Here is an 18,291-nt window from a genome sequence, read left to right as displayed (position 1 = left end):
TTTGTTGTAATTTCATTAAACACATTTTTACACACAGTTGCATCATGTGACAATAGAAACTTAAAATAATTAAGATTAGATTTTGACATCTGCCTCTACAAGACAGGGCCAAAGGATAAGGTAATAATGCACTTTACATTTGGAAAATATGTACATTTCCAATAAATGTAGGTAATCCAGCCTTGCTGGTTTAGTGCACCCAGTGAACTTGTACTTGAGTGTATGAACTAATAATAAAATGGTGTGAGTCACCCCACCCTAAAGGTGCAGCAACAGTGAACCTCTAATGGTCTGTGAACACAAACTGTACTGAGAAAAGGTCTAATCAGCCATAAGTAAAAAACACCTGTGTGTGTGTACCATGTATGAGTACAAAGCATACACACCCTTGTACAGAGGTGAGTATGGTATGTCTGGTATGTATATATAACTTGTCTAAGAAATTGTCTTAGGCTTGTCATGCAATTGCTCATTACTAATTGAATCCAACACCACATAATGTATGATAATGAATATGTTGACAATATCAGACAAAATGCTGCCTGGGATCGAAAATATGAATTTTAAAATGTGGAAAGATTTTCAATAATAATAGAATGAAGTTCATTCGGTTATAGCTTTTCGACACAGAGCACATTGGGTTAACATCAAAAGTTAAAAATGTCCTTAAATATTTCCAAGAAAGATGAATACAATTCTTCATTTTTTTTCATTTGGTAGATACTGTCATCCATGCAATATAAAAGTTTTCTTTGCCATTTCCGTAAGACAAAATGATACACTTTAAAAGAGCAATGATACAGAGAGCTAAAGGCAGAGATTTTTTAAAAAATTAAGTAAAACATGTTTTTTTTCCAATCAACAATAAATTACAATGTTAACAGACAAAATAGGCAAGTGGCAGTAAGTACATGGCAAAGGCAGCTTCATAATAGCTTAATCTACAAAGACATATGAGACATCAATACATGTATTTTAACTAAACGTAGCTTTTTGGTATACAATCCCCGTATTTCAGGGAATGTTAAATATATCGTTTTCTTGATGAATGAAATAGCAAATATTTTTGATTAGGAGCAGTAGCAGCAATAAAATGCAGCCTCAATAGAATTAAACAAGAATAGGCATGCAACACAGTTTTCAGCATTCTGCATAGTTGTATAAATGTTAGCAATGTTGTGTACTCTTGGCATGCATCACATTTTACATTTTGTTGTTAATAAAAAATGTGAAATCTACTGTAGTTAAAGATTTCTTGAGCTAAAAATTCAGCTTAACCACTATGCATTTACAGTCGATCCAGTGGATCTGGGGGGGTCACAGAATTATTTCAACCCATTGATGCAGACACATTTTAATATTGAGCTGAATGTTTATGAATAAAAAATAATATAACTGGATTTATACAAAACAATAACAATTTGTTGGACAAATTTATGTAAGGTGCCTGAACCTCATAAATGCTTTTTAAGCTATAAAAGAGTGAGACACATATTTTCATTTAATTTCCTTAAAGTGCTTCCTAAGTAATAAAAATATAAAATAAAACAATAAAATAATAGCAATAGCTGTATGATACTCTATAAATAGTAAACACCTGAAAAATATCAATCATAATAATACAAAGCTTTTATAATAATCTTAGTCCCAATAAACTTTACAACAAAGAAAGAAATGAACCGAATATACTCCACAAAAAAGAAAGAAAGTGCACATGCAGACACTACCACTACTTTTTCCCTTTGCACAGCAGGGACAATCCCTGTATGCTGAGACAGAGGACCAGTGGGAGAACTTCCGTCTCCATCCACAGCCTGTCGCTGTCTCTCTTCAGCGTCACATTGGTGGAGCTGAGCAGCTGTTCTGCCAGTTGGAAGGCCTGGTTGTCCTGCAGGGGGACTGGAAGACACTGGATGGAGAGAGGCTCGCTGCTCTTCTTTAACATGCACATCTGGTGAGAAAGACATAGATAAATGGATGGATAAATGGATAGATTGATTAAAAAAAAAAAGATAAATAGGTCTTTATTGCAAAGTCATGTGGTATCAATCTTCTCAACTAACTCTCGACAAGTAATCATATAACTGTATTTGCCAAAATGTCCAACTATTCCTTTAAAGTCTTCCAACGCAAAATCAATTTTAATTTTTTTTGTACAAATTTCTCAAATAATTGACAATGTTTGCACTTATAGAGTCAAATACATAAGTTCTCATGTATAACAGTCAACAGAGAAGTAGTGTGCAGTAAATGAAACTAACCAGTGTGTCGAAGGCCTCCAGAAAATCAGCACCGCTTTGGCTCAGGAGGCTTAGAGTTGGATCAGGCAACTCTACAAAAACAATACATATACAACACAGCAAGTTAAACTGTAGCAGACAACTTCTTGAGTACTACCTTTTTTCGCTCAAAGCACTGTGAGGAAAATGATTACAGCCCTCTTTAGTCTGGAGTTCGCCCTTACCTTCCAAGGCACTGACCAACAGGTGAGCTGCATTTAGATGGGAAGGAATACCACACTGGCTGTTCTCAGCGTGAGTGTCTGTGCCGGGTCGGTCCAGTATGGCTGACAATAATTTTCTTTGACTCTCCGACAGCTCTTTGTGCTTAGCCATGTTTAGTGTTTCACCACTGCACAACTCCTCCAGCTATCAGAGAGAGGCACAGAGAGGAGGGGGAATGGAGAAAACTGAAAATTAAAAAAAAATGTCTCACAGATTTTGGCCTCAATACTGTCTTTAAATGTGGTGTATTGGAGTCGGGGTTATGTTAGTGTGTCACTCACCAAACACTGCATATATGACAGAGCAGTTCTGTCCCCCAGAGTCTCTTGGAGTCTCTTGAACAAGACACATCGAGTCAACTGAGGGAGCTCTGCCAGAGGAGAGAGGTCCATCTCCTGTGATCCTGTAAGAGACCGGGAGACACTGCATCAGATTTGAAACTGACTCTACACTAACATACAGAGTGTGGCTGGTACTAGCCTCAGTCATCCACCTATAAAATGATGGCTGCAATAGTTTGATTGGTATGGTTAGGAGGTTTTTGCCCATAACTTCAAATTCAATTTTATTTGAACTCCTGAATTCAATATATCAACACATGTCTATCCATATAGAACATGCCTACTTCTGCCTACATACATTTTTTCCACCATTTTCAATCACCAAACTTGGCATATAAATATCTATATACCCATTTGTGTTTTTGATATTCCACTCTGTTTTCCTACAAACAGTAAATGAGTTCATGTTGGCTCGACCTATTACTTAATTCTTAAACACATTATGCAATGACAACCTCATTTCGATGACTCATTTAAAAAGGAAAAACTCACAGTCATGAGTCTGACTCACTTGACATTTTGCACACTTTTATTTCTGCAAAACTTCATCCCAAAATCGTCTTATTCTCCAAAAATCTGCATGCTCTTTTTAATCAATTTAGTCTTGATTTTGAAGCAGATCCAAATCCAGGTGCAGATTGACAGACTTCTCAACAATTAAAATAGCGCATTTATATTTATGTAACCGTGGCAGGGGTGTGCCCTCTATGACTTTGTTCATGTTTTTACTTTCACTTGGGAACAAATTATATGTTTACAGCTGAATGTGTAAATTGGACAGGGTTGTACTATATTGTCATTTTGATATGTGAGAATGGAAAGCTGACTTTTTGGCAAAATTATGAAATATTACAGGATAAAGTGGTGTACATAACTGTTAATGACAGATAAATACATTTCACTGAGCAGTATACCTTAGTCTTCAGAGTTGCAATAATACCATTGTTATTTGTATTATAGATAGTTTAATTTTCAATTATTGCTACTGAGGCTGGTCAGCCCAACTATATTTCAGAGCTAATTTAACAATCAATTAAAACCACAATTCCATCTGTGTTAAAAAAGGGGAACCAATTTGATTTACAACATTTTTCTTCCTCACAAAACGAGAAGTGTTAACCAAACATTCTTGTTATTTTCCATAATGAGTAACTGGACAAATGTATGAATGAATGGACACAAACCATTTTGCAGTGCACTCAAAGGTGCTTTCTCCCCATTGCACTTGTCGTCGACTTCGTCCATGTGGTCATGGGATGGCCAGGAGTCTGCCTCAATGCCTCCCATTGATCCAGGCTGTAGGCATATATCTGAAAATGCACACAGCAACATAGATAACGCAGGTACGGTAAAATGGATGCATGCGCCCACAGGTGAACCACCTCAGCTGGAAAAAAAAGGAGCAGTGGCTCTACTCCGAGTTCCTCACAGATGACTGAGCTTCTCACCCTATCTCCAAGGGAGACGCCAGCCACTCTCCTGAGAAAACCCATTTCAGCTGCTTGATTTAGTTCTTTTGGTCATGACCCAGCCTTCATGACCATAGGTGAGGGTAGGAACAAAAATTGCCCGGTAAATGGAGAGCTTTGCCTTCCGGCTCAGCTCTCTTTTGTCACAATGGTGCAGTAAAGCAAATGCAATGCCGCTCCCCCCCTCCCGCTCCGATTCTTTGGCCAATATACCACTGATTCACACTTTCCTACCTAGAAATTGTTTTTTACAACATGTCAATCTCAGTTTGCCTCGCTGTAATGACACACGCACGCACACATACGCGCGCACACACGCGCGCGTGCACACACACACACACACACGCACGCACACACACACACACACACACACACAACACACACACACAAACTTACTAAAGTGTCCACTTTTCTTTATCTCCAGTTCCAGGATGCTGTACGCAATGACTGTACCAGAGGGGATCTCCAAGGAAACATCAGAGTCCGCCTCAATGTTGTTGCTGTCCTTCACACACACCTGAGAATGCACACACACACACACACACACACACACACACACACACACACACACACACACACACACACACACGCACATTTTGTGATTTGAAATCTGGTGATTTAAGATCAGACAGAAAAATATTTTTTGGGATTGTAGATCTGATATTTAAACTGGAACAGAACAGGAATTTGACCAAGCAATTCTAATCATTATTAACACTGTTAATAATAACTATCTGACTAAGATGTTACTTTAAAACTCATAGCCAACCAGTTAATTGCTGATTGATTTGACCAGAAATAGTCATCACACTAAAAATGTAGCAAACTATTTTGTATGTTTTTGTGATACACCCTTAAGTGATAATACAATAACCAGCGCAGCATTTAGTAGAATTTAAACTTTTATTGTGTAAGACAATAGTAATGTAGGGGGGGAAGCAAAGAAAGCGGAACTGAAGTGCGGGTATCGTTACACCACGGTGCTCAGGTGACGGGCACCTTCCTCTTCTCTCAGACAGAGGTTTGGAGACGAAGATGGCGGTTCGCTCTTTCACTCACTGACTTTGTGATTCTGTTTTCCAGGTTGGTACTCGGTAAAAAAATGACGAAACTGTTTTCTCCTGAAGTGTACGTGGTGTACTGAAGCTGTAATGAGTTGGTTATGGAGTTTTCTTTATGTGTAAAGCCGAGTTAAAGAGCCGCGTTTAGAACCGCGGGAAATGGGTTTTGTAAACAATGGCGCTAGCGGCCAGTTAACAGGTGTGTATTGGGGCTGTATGTGTGATTCTGGGTGCTGTTGTCCTCACTCCCTGGTAATGTTTGATTTCGGGTTTTTAAGGTATCCTGACAGGCTATATTGTGTTGTTCTTCCCAAAGTTATACAGAAACAGTTAGGTGTCTGTTGTGTGTTTACAATGTATAATAAGTTGAACAGTTATCCCTATGTGTAGGATGATTCATGTTTTGACTTTAAAGTCATTTAAATATTCTCTGACAGCCAAAGAGGGTCTACGATTCAACATATTACATTAGTATGATGGTGGATTTCTGGTGTTAAAAAGAAAACATATATATATATATATATATATATATATATATATATATAGATTAAAAACATGATTTATCCTTTTGATATTATTGCACTCTAAAGAGTGATATTTATTTTTGTAAAGATTATTTCTGTGAATGTGAGTGTGAAAGATGTTGTCCACTGATATGTGAGGAGTAGAGAAAACTGTATTAAGGTGTTTAAATTAACAAATGGACACTGAAACTGAAACATATTTACACTAGGGAAATGTATTGTTTTATACCATGATTTGGGAAATTTGTAATAAAGAGACAGAGGTTTGGAGACGAAGATGGCGGTTCGCTCTTTCACTCACTGACTTCGTGATTCTGTTTTCCAGGGTTTCATCTAGAAGAGTTGGGAGTAGTGGACCCCAAGTCAAAACCATTTGTTACTCCAGTTACACAATTTGAAACTCATAACATTTTGTTAAATTCCTAAAACACACAAACACTCAACTCCACCAACACACCTACCTTAAAAGAGCTCCCCATCATGCCCACTAGTCCGAGCATCCCCTGAAAGACGCACTGCTCCTTTTTGGTCTGGGTGACGGTGCAGGAGTTGGCGGTGAGGATCCTCTCCTTAACCACTGCCAGCACATCAGCACGCTTCTCCAGCTGCTGCACCAGCGGTTGCTGCATGTCTATCAGCCTGATGCAAAGAAAAAACAGTTTGGTTTTTAATCTGCAATGGAATGTATTGCATGTGCGTATAGTAGGTCTGCACGATATTGAAAAAAACTTACATTGCGATATTTTTTTCCCCTGCGATATATATTGCGATATGAAAAAAAGATTTTTACAAGAGGACATACATAGCCCTATTTAGAAATACTAAATCATTCTCAACTACTGGGGTGATTTTGTAGGGGAGTACATCTACAAAGAAAATAAAAATGAAAAAGGAAATTTTGACTGACATGACACCATTGTATTCATATAATATCAATCCAGGCTAAAGTGAATGATATTAATAATGCATGCATGTTGCTTCCTCTAAATTTCAGGTTGTGGTCGACTAGCGGGGCCTGCTTTGGTTGTTTGATAAATTGATTAAAATTGATCATGATTGTTGGTTTGCTGTGCATGCAGAGCCTGCATGTCACACTCTTGCAACAAACTGTGTATCCAAGAGCACTTAAACCAGTGTCAATTACGTTATATCAGAAACAGACTGCTGTTGTAGATTAATCACTGTGTCAGCGGCAGCTGCTGCTTACGGTACTTTTCTACACACGGGAGACCCTCACTTCCCATAACAACCCCCCCGGACTAACGTTACGTCACATGACCACCTGTCTTATAGAGAAGACACACCAGCCCAATAATCGGGCGTCGGGCTGTCTGGCGAGGTCCGTGACTCGAGTCTTTTTGGTGTGTCCAGTGCCGTCGGCCGTCCAAGGAGCCGTCGGCATTCATTTTGGCCGACCCGACATGTTCAGTCGGGAGACAGGGCAGTCGGGACTCACCCGGAAATGGGGAGCGGATGAGCCTCTCAAAATCTGACGAAAATCTTTTAAACTGACCTTTGTCAATCTGAAATGAAGACAGATTCAGCAACTGCATGGCCTATTTCTCGCTTAAAATGTTTTCAGAAACACATTTCGGTGAACTATTTTAGTACAATATGAGATCGTATTCTGAACAAGCCGCCATGACAGTCTGGCTGTGAATTTCTGGAGAAAAAAGAACCACGTGACGCGTTCGCCGGTTTTCATTTCATTTTACTTTTTTATCAAGCAGCAAAGAAGTTGTAGCGTCAACATCGCAACGTCCTGCGATGTGACTATCGCGCATGCGCACATCGCGATGTAGACGATGAAACAAAATATCGTGCAGCCCTAGCGTATAGCATTTAGGTGGTGTAATGTATTAGTCATTGTATCAATCAGCTATGAGTGCATTCACATTAGAAACAGATATCCAAATCACAAGAAGCATGGACAGAACCAGTGCAGTATATTTATGTAAGATGACACTATTAATCTTTGTGGTTTGTTACTAGTCTGAGGTGTGAAATGTCTGATGTCTAACTACATTTATAGCGTATTCATCTCATTCATAATGAAGTCATCATCCTATCACCTTCTGCTGACTAGTAACAATGTGCGAATAGTATAAAAAGGAATTATTTAACACCTGCTGCTGGAGTCTTGTAACAGCTTCTTCACATCCAGTTCCTCTTTCTTCAGCTTGCCAAAACATGATTGGAGCTTGGAAGTTCCTTGGCCCTCCATTGTGGCTCTGACAGAGCCAGCCTCAGTGTCCAGCTTCCCGGAGAGTTTGTCTCTATATGTCCCCTCGTAGGTCACAAATTCTGTCTTGGACACGTCTGACAACACATGGTGGTTTTAGCATATCTATTGATGTATGTGTGTGGGGAAAATCTCTACTTTGGGAAGAATATGTCTTAGTAAAGGTTAGCTGGCATGGAAATAAAATATTACATTTATATAGCTTGAGCAATTTCTACCCATTTTGCATGTTTTAAAAAAACAACAACATAAAAAGTACGTGCACACCTACGTACCAGGACTGAGCACCTTGTCGCCTTCCAACAAGTTGCTGAGGGTGAAATCTGTTGGCTGGTACTTAGGCCTCTGCCAGAACCACATACGGTTGCGTTTGACGACCAGTGCCATGGGAACCAGTTTATCTGAGTCATTTAATCGGGACACGTGTTTGAGGCTTCCTTCGGGGTCAATATGACGGACAAAGTTGGCAGTGGCTTTGGAAAACATGGCCTCGGCAGATGAGGACTGCAGACAGCTGGAAGAAGAGAAGAGAGGCTTTCAATTTGAGCTTATTTTGTCCACTTAAAGGCACTGAGAGCAAAGACGCTCGTATGCTTTTACCCAACTTACTAAACCACTAAGGGTGACTTCCCGTTGGTATTCTCCCCAGTTTTCCACTCTAGATAGTTTAAGCAAGTAATTCACTCTGATGATGCTAAGCAGACCCTGTGTGGGTGTTTGTGAGTGTCCACACGACTCTGCAATGAACAGCTAACATTGACTTAAAAGGCATACAGGAAGTCCTGACACACACACACACACACACACACACACACACACATACCCTGGCTCGCTAATTCTGCTGCTCAGATTCCATAGCTTAAATATTTAAAGTAATCAGGCTTGAGAGGGGTTTGTGCTGTGAGGGAAGAGAGAGAAAAGGAATAGAAGAAAGTTTGAGCTGTGTCCCTGTTGGATCGAGAAATGTTAGAGTTAATCAAAAGAATGCAACATTGGCCCAGAAGACAGAGAAAGAGGCCAGTTAAATAAATAAATATGAAACAGGGGAGAGGTCAGACCTCCTAAGCTTTTCCCCTGATTGAAACCAAGAACACCACCACTTTATCTTGTGAACAATACAAACTCCCCTTGACCTGACATGTTTTCAGTTTGTTGAGTCATTTGTTCTGAATTATTTAAGAGTTGTCACGCCATACGGGGGAAACAGAGAGAGAGAGAGAGAGAGAGAGAGAGAGAGACACATGATAATAGGAATAACTTTTCAATATGTGAGGACATTTCTAACTAAACATATAGTTCTCGTGGTTATGGTGGCAATTCACTGGTGTTGGGCTAACCACCATAAAGCAAACAACCAACAGTATCCACAAAATCCATACTTTTTTTTTATTTAGAAAAGTACTAGGGATCCATCCTTATCTATAGCCTATAAAAGGTGCATACACGTTTATGCACCTTTTATATGCGTTTATTCAACATCTTTAAACTTTATTGAACTTGAACTGCAGTCCAAAGCAGAACATGTTTAAAGAAAAATAGAAGAAAGTACAATTTCCCATTAAACAATATTTGTCAATATAAACAGCTGGTAAAGAAAAATGACCCACAACCATAGACTGCCCACAACATTCTTGCCACGTGTATACAAGTTATACACAACCACACACGCACTTGCACGTGTGGCAGCGCGCGTGGGTATTTCCCGGCAGCTCACTCTTTATAATGGAACAAGCTGCAGTTAACCGAGAGCTGCGCGTGTTTGCTTTGTGAGATCAACTGCTCACGAGCCTCAACGACGCTTGACTCAGATTATGAGTGTTAAATCAAAGAAATAAAGGGGAAAGAAACATGTTCTGACCAGGAAAACCATAACAAACTAGACTTGACTGAGAACAGAAACACTTTCTACTTTTCTGTCTCCCTAAAACATAGGTAAATGACTCGTTAATAATTGAAGTTGTCGCTTACCTCAAATTAGTGTATAAACTCTACAAGTTCAAGATGAAACGTCATACAGTACGTTCAGAGCTCCGACCCGTCGAGTTGTTACTCCTGGAATGTCACCGATGTTGCCATGCGTAAAAGTAGACCAAGTTGTTCAAACGTGGACCGAAATAGTCCTCTGGATGTAATAATGACACTCCCCTCACAGTGTTAGGTCTATTACAAAACTATATAAGCCGTAAGTAGAGCGAAATTCCTGATATCAGTCGCAGCAGCAGTGTTCGGTCAGAGCTGTATACGAGTTGCGGGAGAGAGATTGACTAAACAGTTATCCACTTCACAGAGAAGTACATCGACCGCTTCCTCCCCTCCCACTTTTACTGAAGAGTTAATTATGATCATATGAACTCTGGTATGTGTGTGTGTGTGTGTGTGTGTGTGTGTGTGTGTGTGTGTAAATAAATAAAGAGTCGAAAGGCTTGCAAATGATTCCTTATTAATTCATTCATGTCATTTTTGCAGCATTTTGCTGCTACTGTGTTTGTTTGGGTTAGACCAGCAGGGTTAGGGTTAGGGGTAGGGTTAGCAGACCAGCAGACGTTGTGTTATGACACATGGCCACCAGCTAGACCATGCACAACATGAAATGACGAAGTGAAAGAATTAAAGCTTTTTTTTTCTAGAAATTACGAAGGAAACTCCTGAATTTCTAACTTTGGCGCATGGATGAAACATCATACGCAAATTGTTGGTACGTATGTAATTTATAATATGTGGGGAGCCAGATTTAGGTCAGACTAGAAGAATGTGTGTCTGTGTGTGTGTGTGTGTGTGTGTGTGTGTGTGTGTGTGTGTGTGTCTGAGTGGGTGGGCGTATTTTGTGACCATTGGTGATAAGTAGTAACTTTGTAAAAGCTGACAGGGAGTTGTCACACATATGTAGAGATAATGGTCCTCTGTTACCATGAGGTATGGATGCACACATGCACAAACACTATTTAGTCATAGCTGGTTCAAGATTACTCTAACAGGCTGTCTGGGATTTTGTGGTTGAAGAAGTATTTAGAAGTTTTACTAAATGTAGCCTATATCAGCAAAGTGTAATTTAGTATCAAAAGTAAGTACTCATTAAGCACAATCGCCCCCTTCCAAGATATATTATTTGTATTACTGTATTACTATTGCATTATAATTAGCCTACATGTTGTTTTTTAAATCAAGCAGTATGTCATATAAACAAATTATTGTTGTGAAAAATAGGAACATGTACTGTAAAATACCTGCTCTCTACCGCAAATAACTAAGACCATCCTAAAGTGGTCTCATGTCTTAATTTAAGAAATCCAATATTTACTTTATTTAGAGTTATCTTTTCCAAAGTTATGTAACTCATAAAACAACTCATTGAAGCTGAACGACTATGTGACTTGAGTTGAAGACACACCTGGGCACATTTTCCAGTCATGAGTCTTATCCCATTTTGGATCTTATTATGATGACATTTATATGGGACGTCATTTAGGGTATACATTATACATGATTCATATGCAGGGGAGGGTCAACTGCCTAGCTCACCTATGCCTAAAACAGACCCTGATAAAAGCATGAGAAAATTGGCAATGTGGTGATAAAAAATGCTTAAAAAATCCCAAAAATGGAAATGTGGCTTGGGGAAAATGTAAAATATAGATAAATGAGTAAATGTGTGCCAAGAGTAAAAATATATCATGTTTGTCAAGTTGGTATTTTTTGAGCATCAACAATGCTTTGGAATCATTTAATTAAAAAAAAGAATGTCATCTTTACAAAACATCTCATTTGCATATGGAATCCATCTGGATGTTCCATGGTTCTAGAGTGACATGACTTAGAACATGTTCGTGTAGATCCAGTCAGTGATAGATTTGTGACGATACAGTTGCATTTTTCCGATACTCACAGGTATTTGCGAGACATTAAAGGCCTTCCTGCAATGGCGTAAGATGAAGATGAACTACAATGAAGACAGTGATGTAAGTAACCTCCTTTTGTTGCAAGATAGATAGATTGATCGAGAAATAATTAGCGCAGACATTTTCATGTTTTCACTATGTCCAAAAATGAGTCCATTAAGTCCAAAAATTAAGAATACTAGTACAGAGCTGTTTGGAACGGGCGATTGCTTGGCCTGTGGTATTGCTGCTTGTAGAATTCTTCAAAACCAAATTGTACCCCAAACTTACTTACAGAAGGACAGTGTAGTCTACATCAGAGGAAGACATTGCAAATTTCCCAATGTTAACATCAGAAGAGAAGCTGGTAGTTCTCCTAGGAGAAGGGACAGCAGCTCCACTGGCAGCTTAATATGTAGGCTATCTGCCTGCCACAACCTGAGGGACTCACCACTATAACATCCCAACATTACACATTGGTTTAGGATTGTACAGTAATTATATTGTACAAACTGTTAAGTATTATATTGTGTTATGTAGTTGTTTTGTAATCTAGTATGTTGTATAACTATCAGTGCAGTATAGAATCTATGTGACACCTACTGTATATATTTAATATGTGATATGTACTATATATATGTATTTTCTGTAAACTGCTTTGGCAACAACATTTTTTCTTTGTTCATGCCAATAAAGCAATTTTAATTGAATTGATTGAGAGAGAGAGAGAGAGAGAGAGGTGTAGTCTCGTGTTGTATGATCGTTAACAAATTTAACACTTCAGCAGACGTGTTCATTTCCATACAGGTTTAGTGGCTTGACGGTTAAAGGTGAAGTATGGATTTGATTCACGGGGGTATTTTTTTTTTTTTTTATATATATATATTTTTATTTCAGGGACAAATGCTATTGTTTGTACAGAGATTGTATTTTTTTTACATTTTCAATCCCTCCCCGACCGACCCAGAACAGTCTGCCTTACATAATATTCATTAATAGTAATAGTACAAAATATGAGAATAATAATAATAATAATACAATATTAAAATAAATAAAGGAATAAATAAATTTAAAAAAAAAAAAAAAAAAAAAAAAAAAGGTTGGACACCACAATCAAAAGTGTAACAATGATACAACAATAAACACAAGCCCTACATATGTACAAATGTAAACACCTGGAGAGACACCTGGAGCACTTGTGCCGAAGCATCAAAGACCACGAGTTTGTCTACGAGCCAATAAGGATGCAAAAGCAATAATGTTTAGTTGCCTTCGAGTCAGATTAGATTCATCAGCTGGAGCACCAAATATAGCAAATTCAGCACTTGGTTTCAGTTGTACGTTACATACTTGAGAGAGTGTATCAAATATAGTTGACCAGTAAACAGTAAGTGTAGGGCACGTCCAAAACATGTGAGTCAGATCAGCTTCTCCAGTGTGACATCTTATACAGGTCTTATCAAAAGTAGGATTAAAAGAAGCAATCCTTGTTCTGCTTAGGTGCACACGGTGCAAAACCTTAAACTGTATAAGACTCAATCGGGCACAAGAGGTACTACCATTCACTCTATGGAGGGCATTGCTCCAGAACTCCTCTGAAAATACTGTTCCAAGCTCTTTCTCCCATCTACTTTTAACTTTGTCTGTTCCTACGCTTTTTAAAGACATGAAAATTGTATATATTCTTGAGATAAAACCTTGTAGATGGAGGGGAGCTTCAAACAGAGAGTCTGCAGGAGACTTAGATGGAATATGCGGAAATGATGGGCTTTGGGTGTTCACAAAATGTCGTATTTGAAAATAACGAAAAAGGTCAGCTTGATTAAGATTGAATTTAGAACGCAAATCATTAAAACTAGCAAAAAGACCATCAATATAAAGATCACCAAATTGAGCAATGCCCTTATCTTGCCATTGTTTAAATGCAGAGTCTAGTTGGGCAGGGAGGAATGCATGATTGGTGCATATTGGGCTCCGTAGCAAAAGCACTTGTCTTAACTGCAAATGTTGGCGTAGCTGAGTCCAAATTTTAAGAGTAGAATGAACAACCGGATTTAGTGTATATTGTGCTATTTTAATAGGTAGGCTAGATGTTAATAGGGCTTGTAGAGAGGTTGCTGTGCAGGATTTAGATTATGTTTCACACCAATCAGTGGTACCTGATGAGTGCATCCAGTAGACTATCTTCTGAACTTGGGCTGCCCAATAATAATATAAAAAATTAGGGAGAGCTAAACCCCCATCACTCCTGTGCTTCTGGAGAAACTCTTTCCGAATCCTAGGGGTTTTTCCATCCCATATAAAATTGGAAATAAGTTTGTCTAATCTGTTGAAAAAAGCTTTGGATAGGAAGATGGGTAGGCATTGAAATAAATATAAGAATCTCGGCAGAACTGTCATTTTAACACAGTTCTCACGGGGGTATTTTAGCAATGGTAATGTTATTAGTGTTGTAAGTTAGCAGTAGACTTGACTAACCCGAGTGAGTCTGATGAAAACTGATGTGTCTGCCTGGTTCAGCTGTGAGATTTTCTCACATTGCACAGCGCTGTGAAGGAACAATCTCTGAGATTACGTTATGTTCTGCCAGCTCACAGCAATTTACAATTTAATACTTAGCAGGAAAAGCATCAAAGGCTGTAACACCAACCCTCCTCTGTGTCTGGTCCTGCGCTGTGTGCATTGTGAGAGGGGGAGTGGCAAGCGGCTAGAGCGGCAGAAACCAATATGTGCTTCTTTTACCGACAATATCTTTTGCATTTCTTATCCAAACAACGTCAAACTTGACACTGCACTTTCTCGTGCCCGTAGCAAGACACCAGTCAATTTTGACCAGTCAATTGAAATCCATCAGACTAACGGGTTGAGAGATATGCGCATAACACACACAGACAGACAGACAGAAAGACGTTCCTGCAATTTATAGATAGATGAATAACAATGAACAATTGAGTTAAAAATAAATAAATTATATATATATAATTATTTTTTTACAGCCATCAGAGAGCCACAGAAGAAACAGTGGCTCCACCAGTCAGTCCAGGATCCTGGACATTGAGAGAGCTGAAAGGGCTGAGTTTTATGCACTCCTTCAACGAGTAGAGACACTGTATTCTTCACAGAATTCCAAAAATGATGCGGTTAGGAAAAGAATGGGATTCTCTATCCAGCAGGACACCCTCCCTTCACCTCAGCCTCCAGCTTCTCCCACAAGAAGCCCTGAATCCTCTCTGCGAGGGAGGAGACCTAGGCCCATTTTAAAGGATGACAAAAGGGTTCGGACGTCCAGGGCCAACCAGACGTTGGTAGAAGAGGAGCCTTTCTATGAGAAGAAGCTGCGTCTGGGCAGGAAGATGGCTGGGGGGACAGCTGCAAACAGGAGCCCAAGTACAGACTCCAGCTCCCTCAGCTCTGTGAACATGCACACTCCCACTGAGCTGATTTCACAAACCAGCCTGTTCACCCCTACTCTTTCTCCTCCTCCTCCTCCCCCTCCTCCCAGAGCAACCAGGAGACCGTCTCGTCTCCCAGTGATTGCTATGAAATTTGGTGGAGCAGGTATGTAAATACTGTTGAGTGATGACTTTCTTTATGGGAATTTGAATGGAAATAGGTGAAGATTGTGATTACAGTAAAGTGGAAATTTGAGTAATCATGACTATATTTGCTGTTAATCTGAACAGGCAAGGAGGTGGCTGGTGGATGCAAGCTCCAGACATCACAGACGACACTAGAGGGACTTATGGAGACACTAAAGAAATTCGAGTTTCGCCACCGTCCTTCACCTGAACTACCAGCAGCCCCCAGAAAGACCCCAACGGTGGCACCCAAGTTTCCAGCACGTCCATCAGAAGCTGCCCCGCCCAACAGAAGTGGACTTCGTCATGGGACCCCGGCAGTGGCGCCCAAAGTTCCAGCACCACCTTCAGAAGCTGCCCCGCCCAACAGAAGCGGACTTTGTCATGGGACCCCGGCAGTGGCGCCCAAAGTTCCAGCAGCACCTTCAGAAGCTGCCCCGCCCAACAGAAAAGGACCTCGGCGTGGGACAAAATGCCATCTAAAGGCTGTCGCAGGTCAGGAAGACCTCCAGCCTTTGGTCGACCCTGCAAAGAGCCTGTCCCTCTGCTTCACGCAGCTGACCTCAGATAACTGGTAGGACATCCACATTACAGAAATAAAGATAGATTTTAAATAGCATAACATGCAGGGTCACAGCAGCCTGCTGTTGCTTCTGAAGCAATGATTATCACAGTTGTCATCAAAACACAGGAAGGAGAACCTGGATGGATTAAAATCTGTTCAAGCTCTGGCACGACACCATCCAGAATTCCTGCAGACCAAACTGCATGAAGTCTGCCTGGTCCTCACAGAAGTGGTATTGCAGACATTTTCCTCTTTGTTGATGTTGTTGCATGCAGTTCTCATTTGCCTACTTGTGCATGTACCTGTACTGTGTACACAGGAGTATTGACTGATGTTATTATTTACTATCTAGGTGAGTAACCTGTGCTCTGCTGTGAGCTATGCTGCAATGGGCACCATAGCAGAGCTCCATGCCCACCTGGGGAGGGCCATGGACACTGAGGCACAGTGGATAGGCCGTGTCCTGCTGCTGAAGTTCGCACAGACAACCAAATCCTTCATTCATGAGCAGGCTAACCTCGCCCTGGATGCGCTGGTGGAGGGCTGCAGCCCTGGTAGAATAATAAATGTTCTCCTCGACACAGGGTTGAGGTAAGAGGAGAGGATGTGATCAGAATTTAGTAAGAAGTGTAGCAGCAGCATTTAAAATAAATTAAGTGAATCATAATCAACATTCTCCGTTTTTTGTCCCTTCTTCAGGCACCGTTGTGCTGCAGTGAGGAGCAGCACAGCCAAGCACCTCCACCAGCTGATGGACATCGTTGGAGAGGAACAGATCTTGACAGCAGGGAAGATCTTCACAGAGCGTTTCCTTATTGCTGTCAGTAAGATGGCGGTGGATCCTGCACCAGAAGTCAGGTGGGTTAGCAAGTCTTGCATGGTCTTATGGTTTGTGGTTCCTGTGAATAATTCAGTTAGATTTTTCAGTCTTCAGTCAGAATCTTATAGCCTTCTGGGCATTGTGCTTATACACAAAATTGCTAAATGTGAAATGTATCATGCACAGGCACTACGGACAGAATATGCTCAAAGAACTCGCCCACCAGAAGGAGTTCACGGTCCAGTGGGATAGGATCATCACAGTGAAAGACAGACATCACTTGGAGAAGATCTTGAAAAAGTTGAGGCAGTAGAAGCAGAGGCAATGGAAAGACTGGAGACATCTGGGAGTCCTTGGCCTAAAAAACGTTTAAGAACCCTGGTCTAGGATATACTGTCTGTGTCTGTCTGTGATAGACTGGCAACTTGTCCAGAGCTTAAAGTTAACTGGGATAAGCTAACAGTAATAATAATAATATGATAATTAAAATAATATTAAAAAATGTTTCTGTTCTGTATTAAATTCTTATTTAATTGTTCTTCCTGTGTTTTTAATTGTCTTGATTGGTTTTCAACTGCACATTTCAAATTTAATTATAACAGCACTCTACTGTCTAATATTACAGTGTCTTTCACTTAAAATGATCTCAGAAGCAATCACAACGCATTCTTGATCAGTTGATAGCCAAGACGGCTGAACGTGATACTCTTACAACTCGAGAGGTAGAAAATGCGATGGCCAAGTTGAAGCATCTGTGGCATATTGTGATGTGAAGCCAATACATTAAATCCACATCCAATACCATTTTAAAAACCCCAGGATGTTCCCTAATCAAATCAAAAGAGAACATGCAGAAAACACATTCACAAAAGAAAGTATAGACATATCAGTGCTCTTAGCACAAGTTGTCTGAGAAACTCTGCAGCCTCCACATGAGAAGTCTATGATAAAAGGCCAAAATTACCTTGATTCATGTAGAATAGAACAAAAATAAGTTTGTTAGTAATTCTCTTGGTTATGGTTGGATGAAACATGGATAATTGAACATCATCAGACATGGTGTCCACTTGAGTTATCTTGGTGAAAGTGTATATATATATATATATATATATATATATATATATATATATATATATATATATATATATATATATATATATATATATATGGCTTTATTGGTTTTCTATTGAGTTTTTAAATTCAGAGCTACTTTTTCATTTTAACACACACACACACACACACACACACACACACACACACACACACACACACGACTAAAAGTTTTCCATGACCTTAAACATCTGTAGTAACA

General features: G+C 39.7%; 2 protein-coding genes across 4 annotated transcripts; one reads left to right on the top strand and one right to left on the bottom strand.

Annotated features, from left to right (window-relative positions):
- Positions 1-448: 448 nt before the first annotated feature.
- LOC116067003 (gasdermin-E-like) lies at positions 449-10,488 on the bottom strand. Of its 2 annotated transcripts, none has more exons than XM_031323261.2 (10): positions 10,110-10,488; positions 8,417-8,655; positions 8,026-8,218; positions 6,361-6,538; positions 4,711-4,831; positions 4,030-4,155; positions 2,786-2,907; positions 2,465-2,648; positions 2,262-2,332; positions 449-1,951 (listed from the first exon to the last, which is right to left on the bottom strand). In XM_031323261.2, exons 2-10 carry the CDS (start codon positions 8,625-8,627, stop codon positions 1,730-1,732), a joined length of 1,428 nt encoding a protein of 475 aa, XP_031179121.1. In that variant the 5' UTR covers positions 8,628-8,655; positions 10,110-10,488; the 3' UTR covers positions 449-1,729. The 2 variants fall into 2 exon arrangements, with proteins under 2 accessions (XP_031179121.1, XP_031179122.1); XM_031323262.2 differs by having other exon boundaries at positions 4,063-4,155.
- A 1,368-nt stretch (positions 10,489-11,856) lies between these two features.
- Positions 11,857-18,057, top strand: LOC116067048. Of its 2 annotated transcripts, XM_031323340.2 has the most exons (8): positions 11,857-12,097; positions 15,013-15,574; positions 15,700-15,858; positions 16,015-16,168; positions 16,286-16,391; positions 16,512-16,750; positions 16,859-17,017; positions 17,166-18,057. In XM_031323340.2, the coding sequence occupies exons 1-8, from the start codon at positions 12,068-12,070 to the stop codon at positions 17,290-17,292; spliced, it is 1,536 nt and encodes a 511-aa protein (XP_031179200.1). In that variant the 5' UTR covers positions 11,857-12,067; the 3' UTR covers positions 17,293-18,057. The 2 variants fall into 2 exon arrangements, with proteins under 2 accessions (XP_031179200.1, XP_031179199.1); XM_031323339.2 differs by having other exon boundaries at positions 15,700-16,168; positions 17,166-18,056.
- Positions 18,058-18,291: the final 234 nt, after the last annotated feature.

The sequence above is a fragment of the Sander lucioperca genome, chromosome 16 (genome assembly GCF_008315115.2).
Source record: "Sander lucioperca isolate FBNREF2018 chromosome 16, SLUC_FBN_1.2, whole genome shotgun sequence".
In the NCBI taxonomy this organism is placed as follows: Eukaryota; Metazoa; Chordata; class Actinopteri; order Perciformes; family Percidae; genus Sander; species Sander lucioperca.
This window is presented reverse-complemented; position numbering and strand designations above follow the sequence as displayed.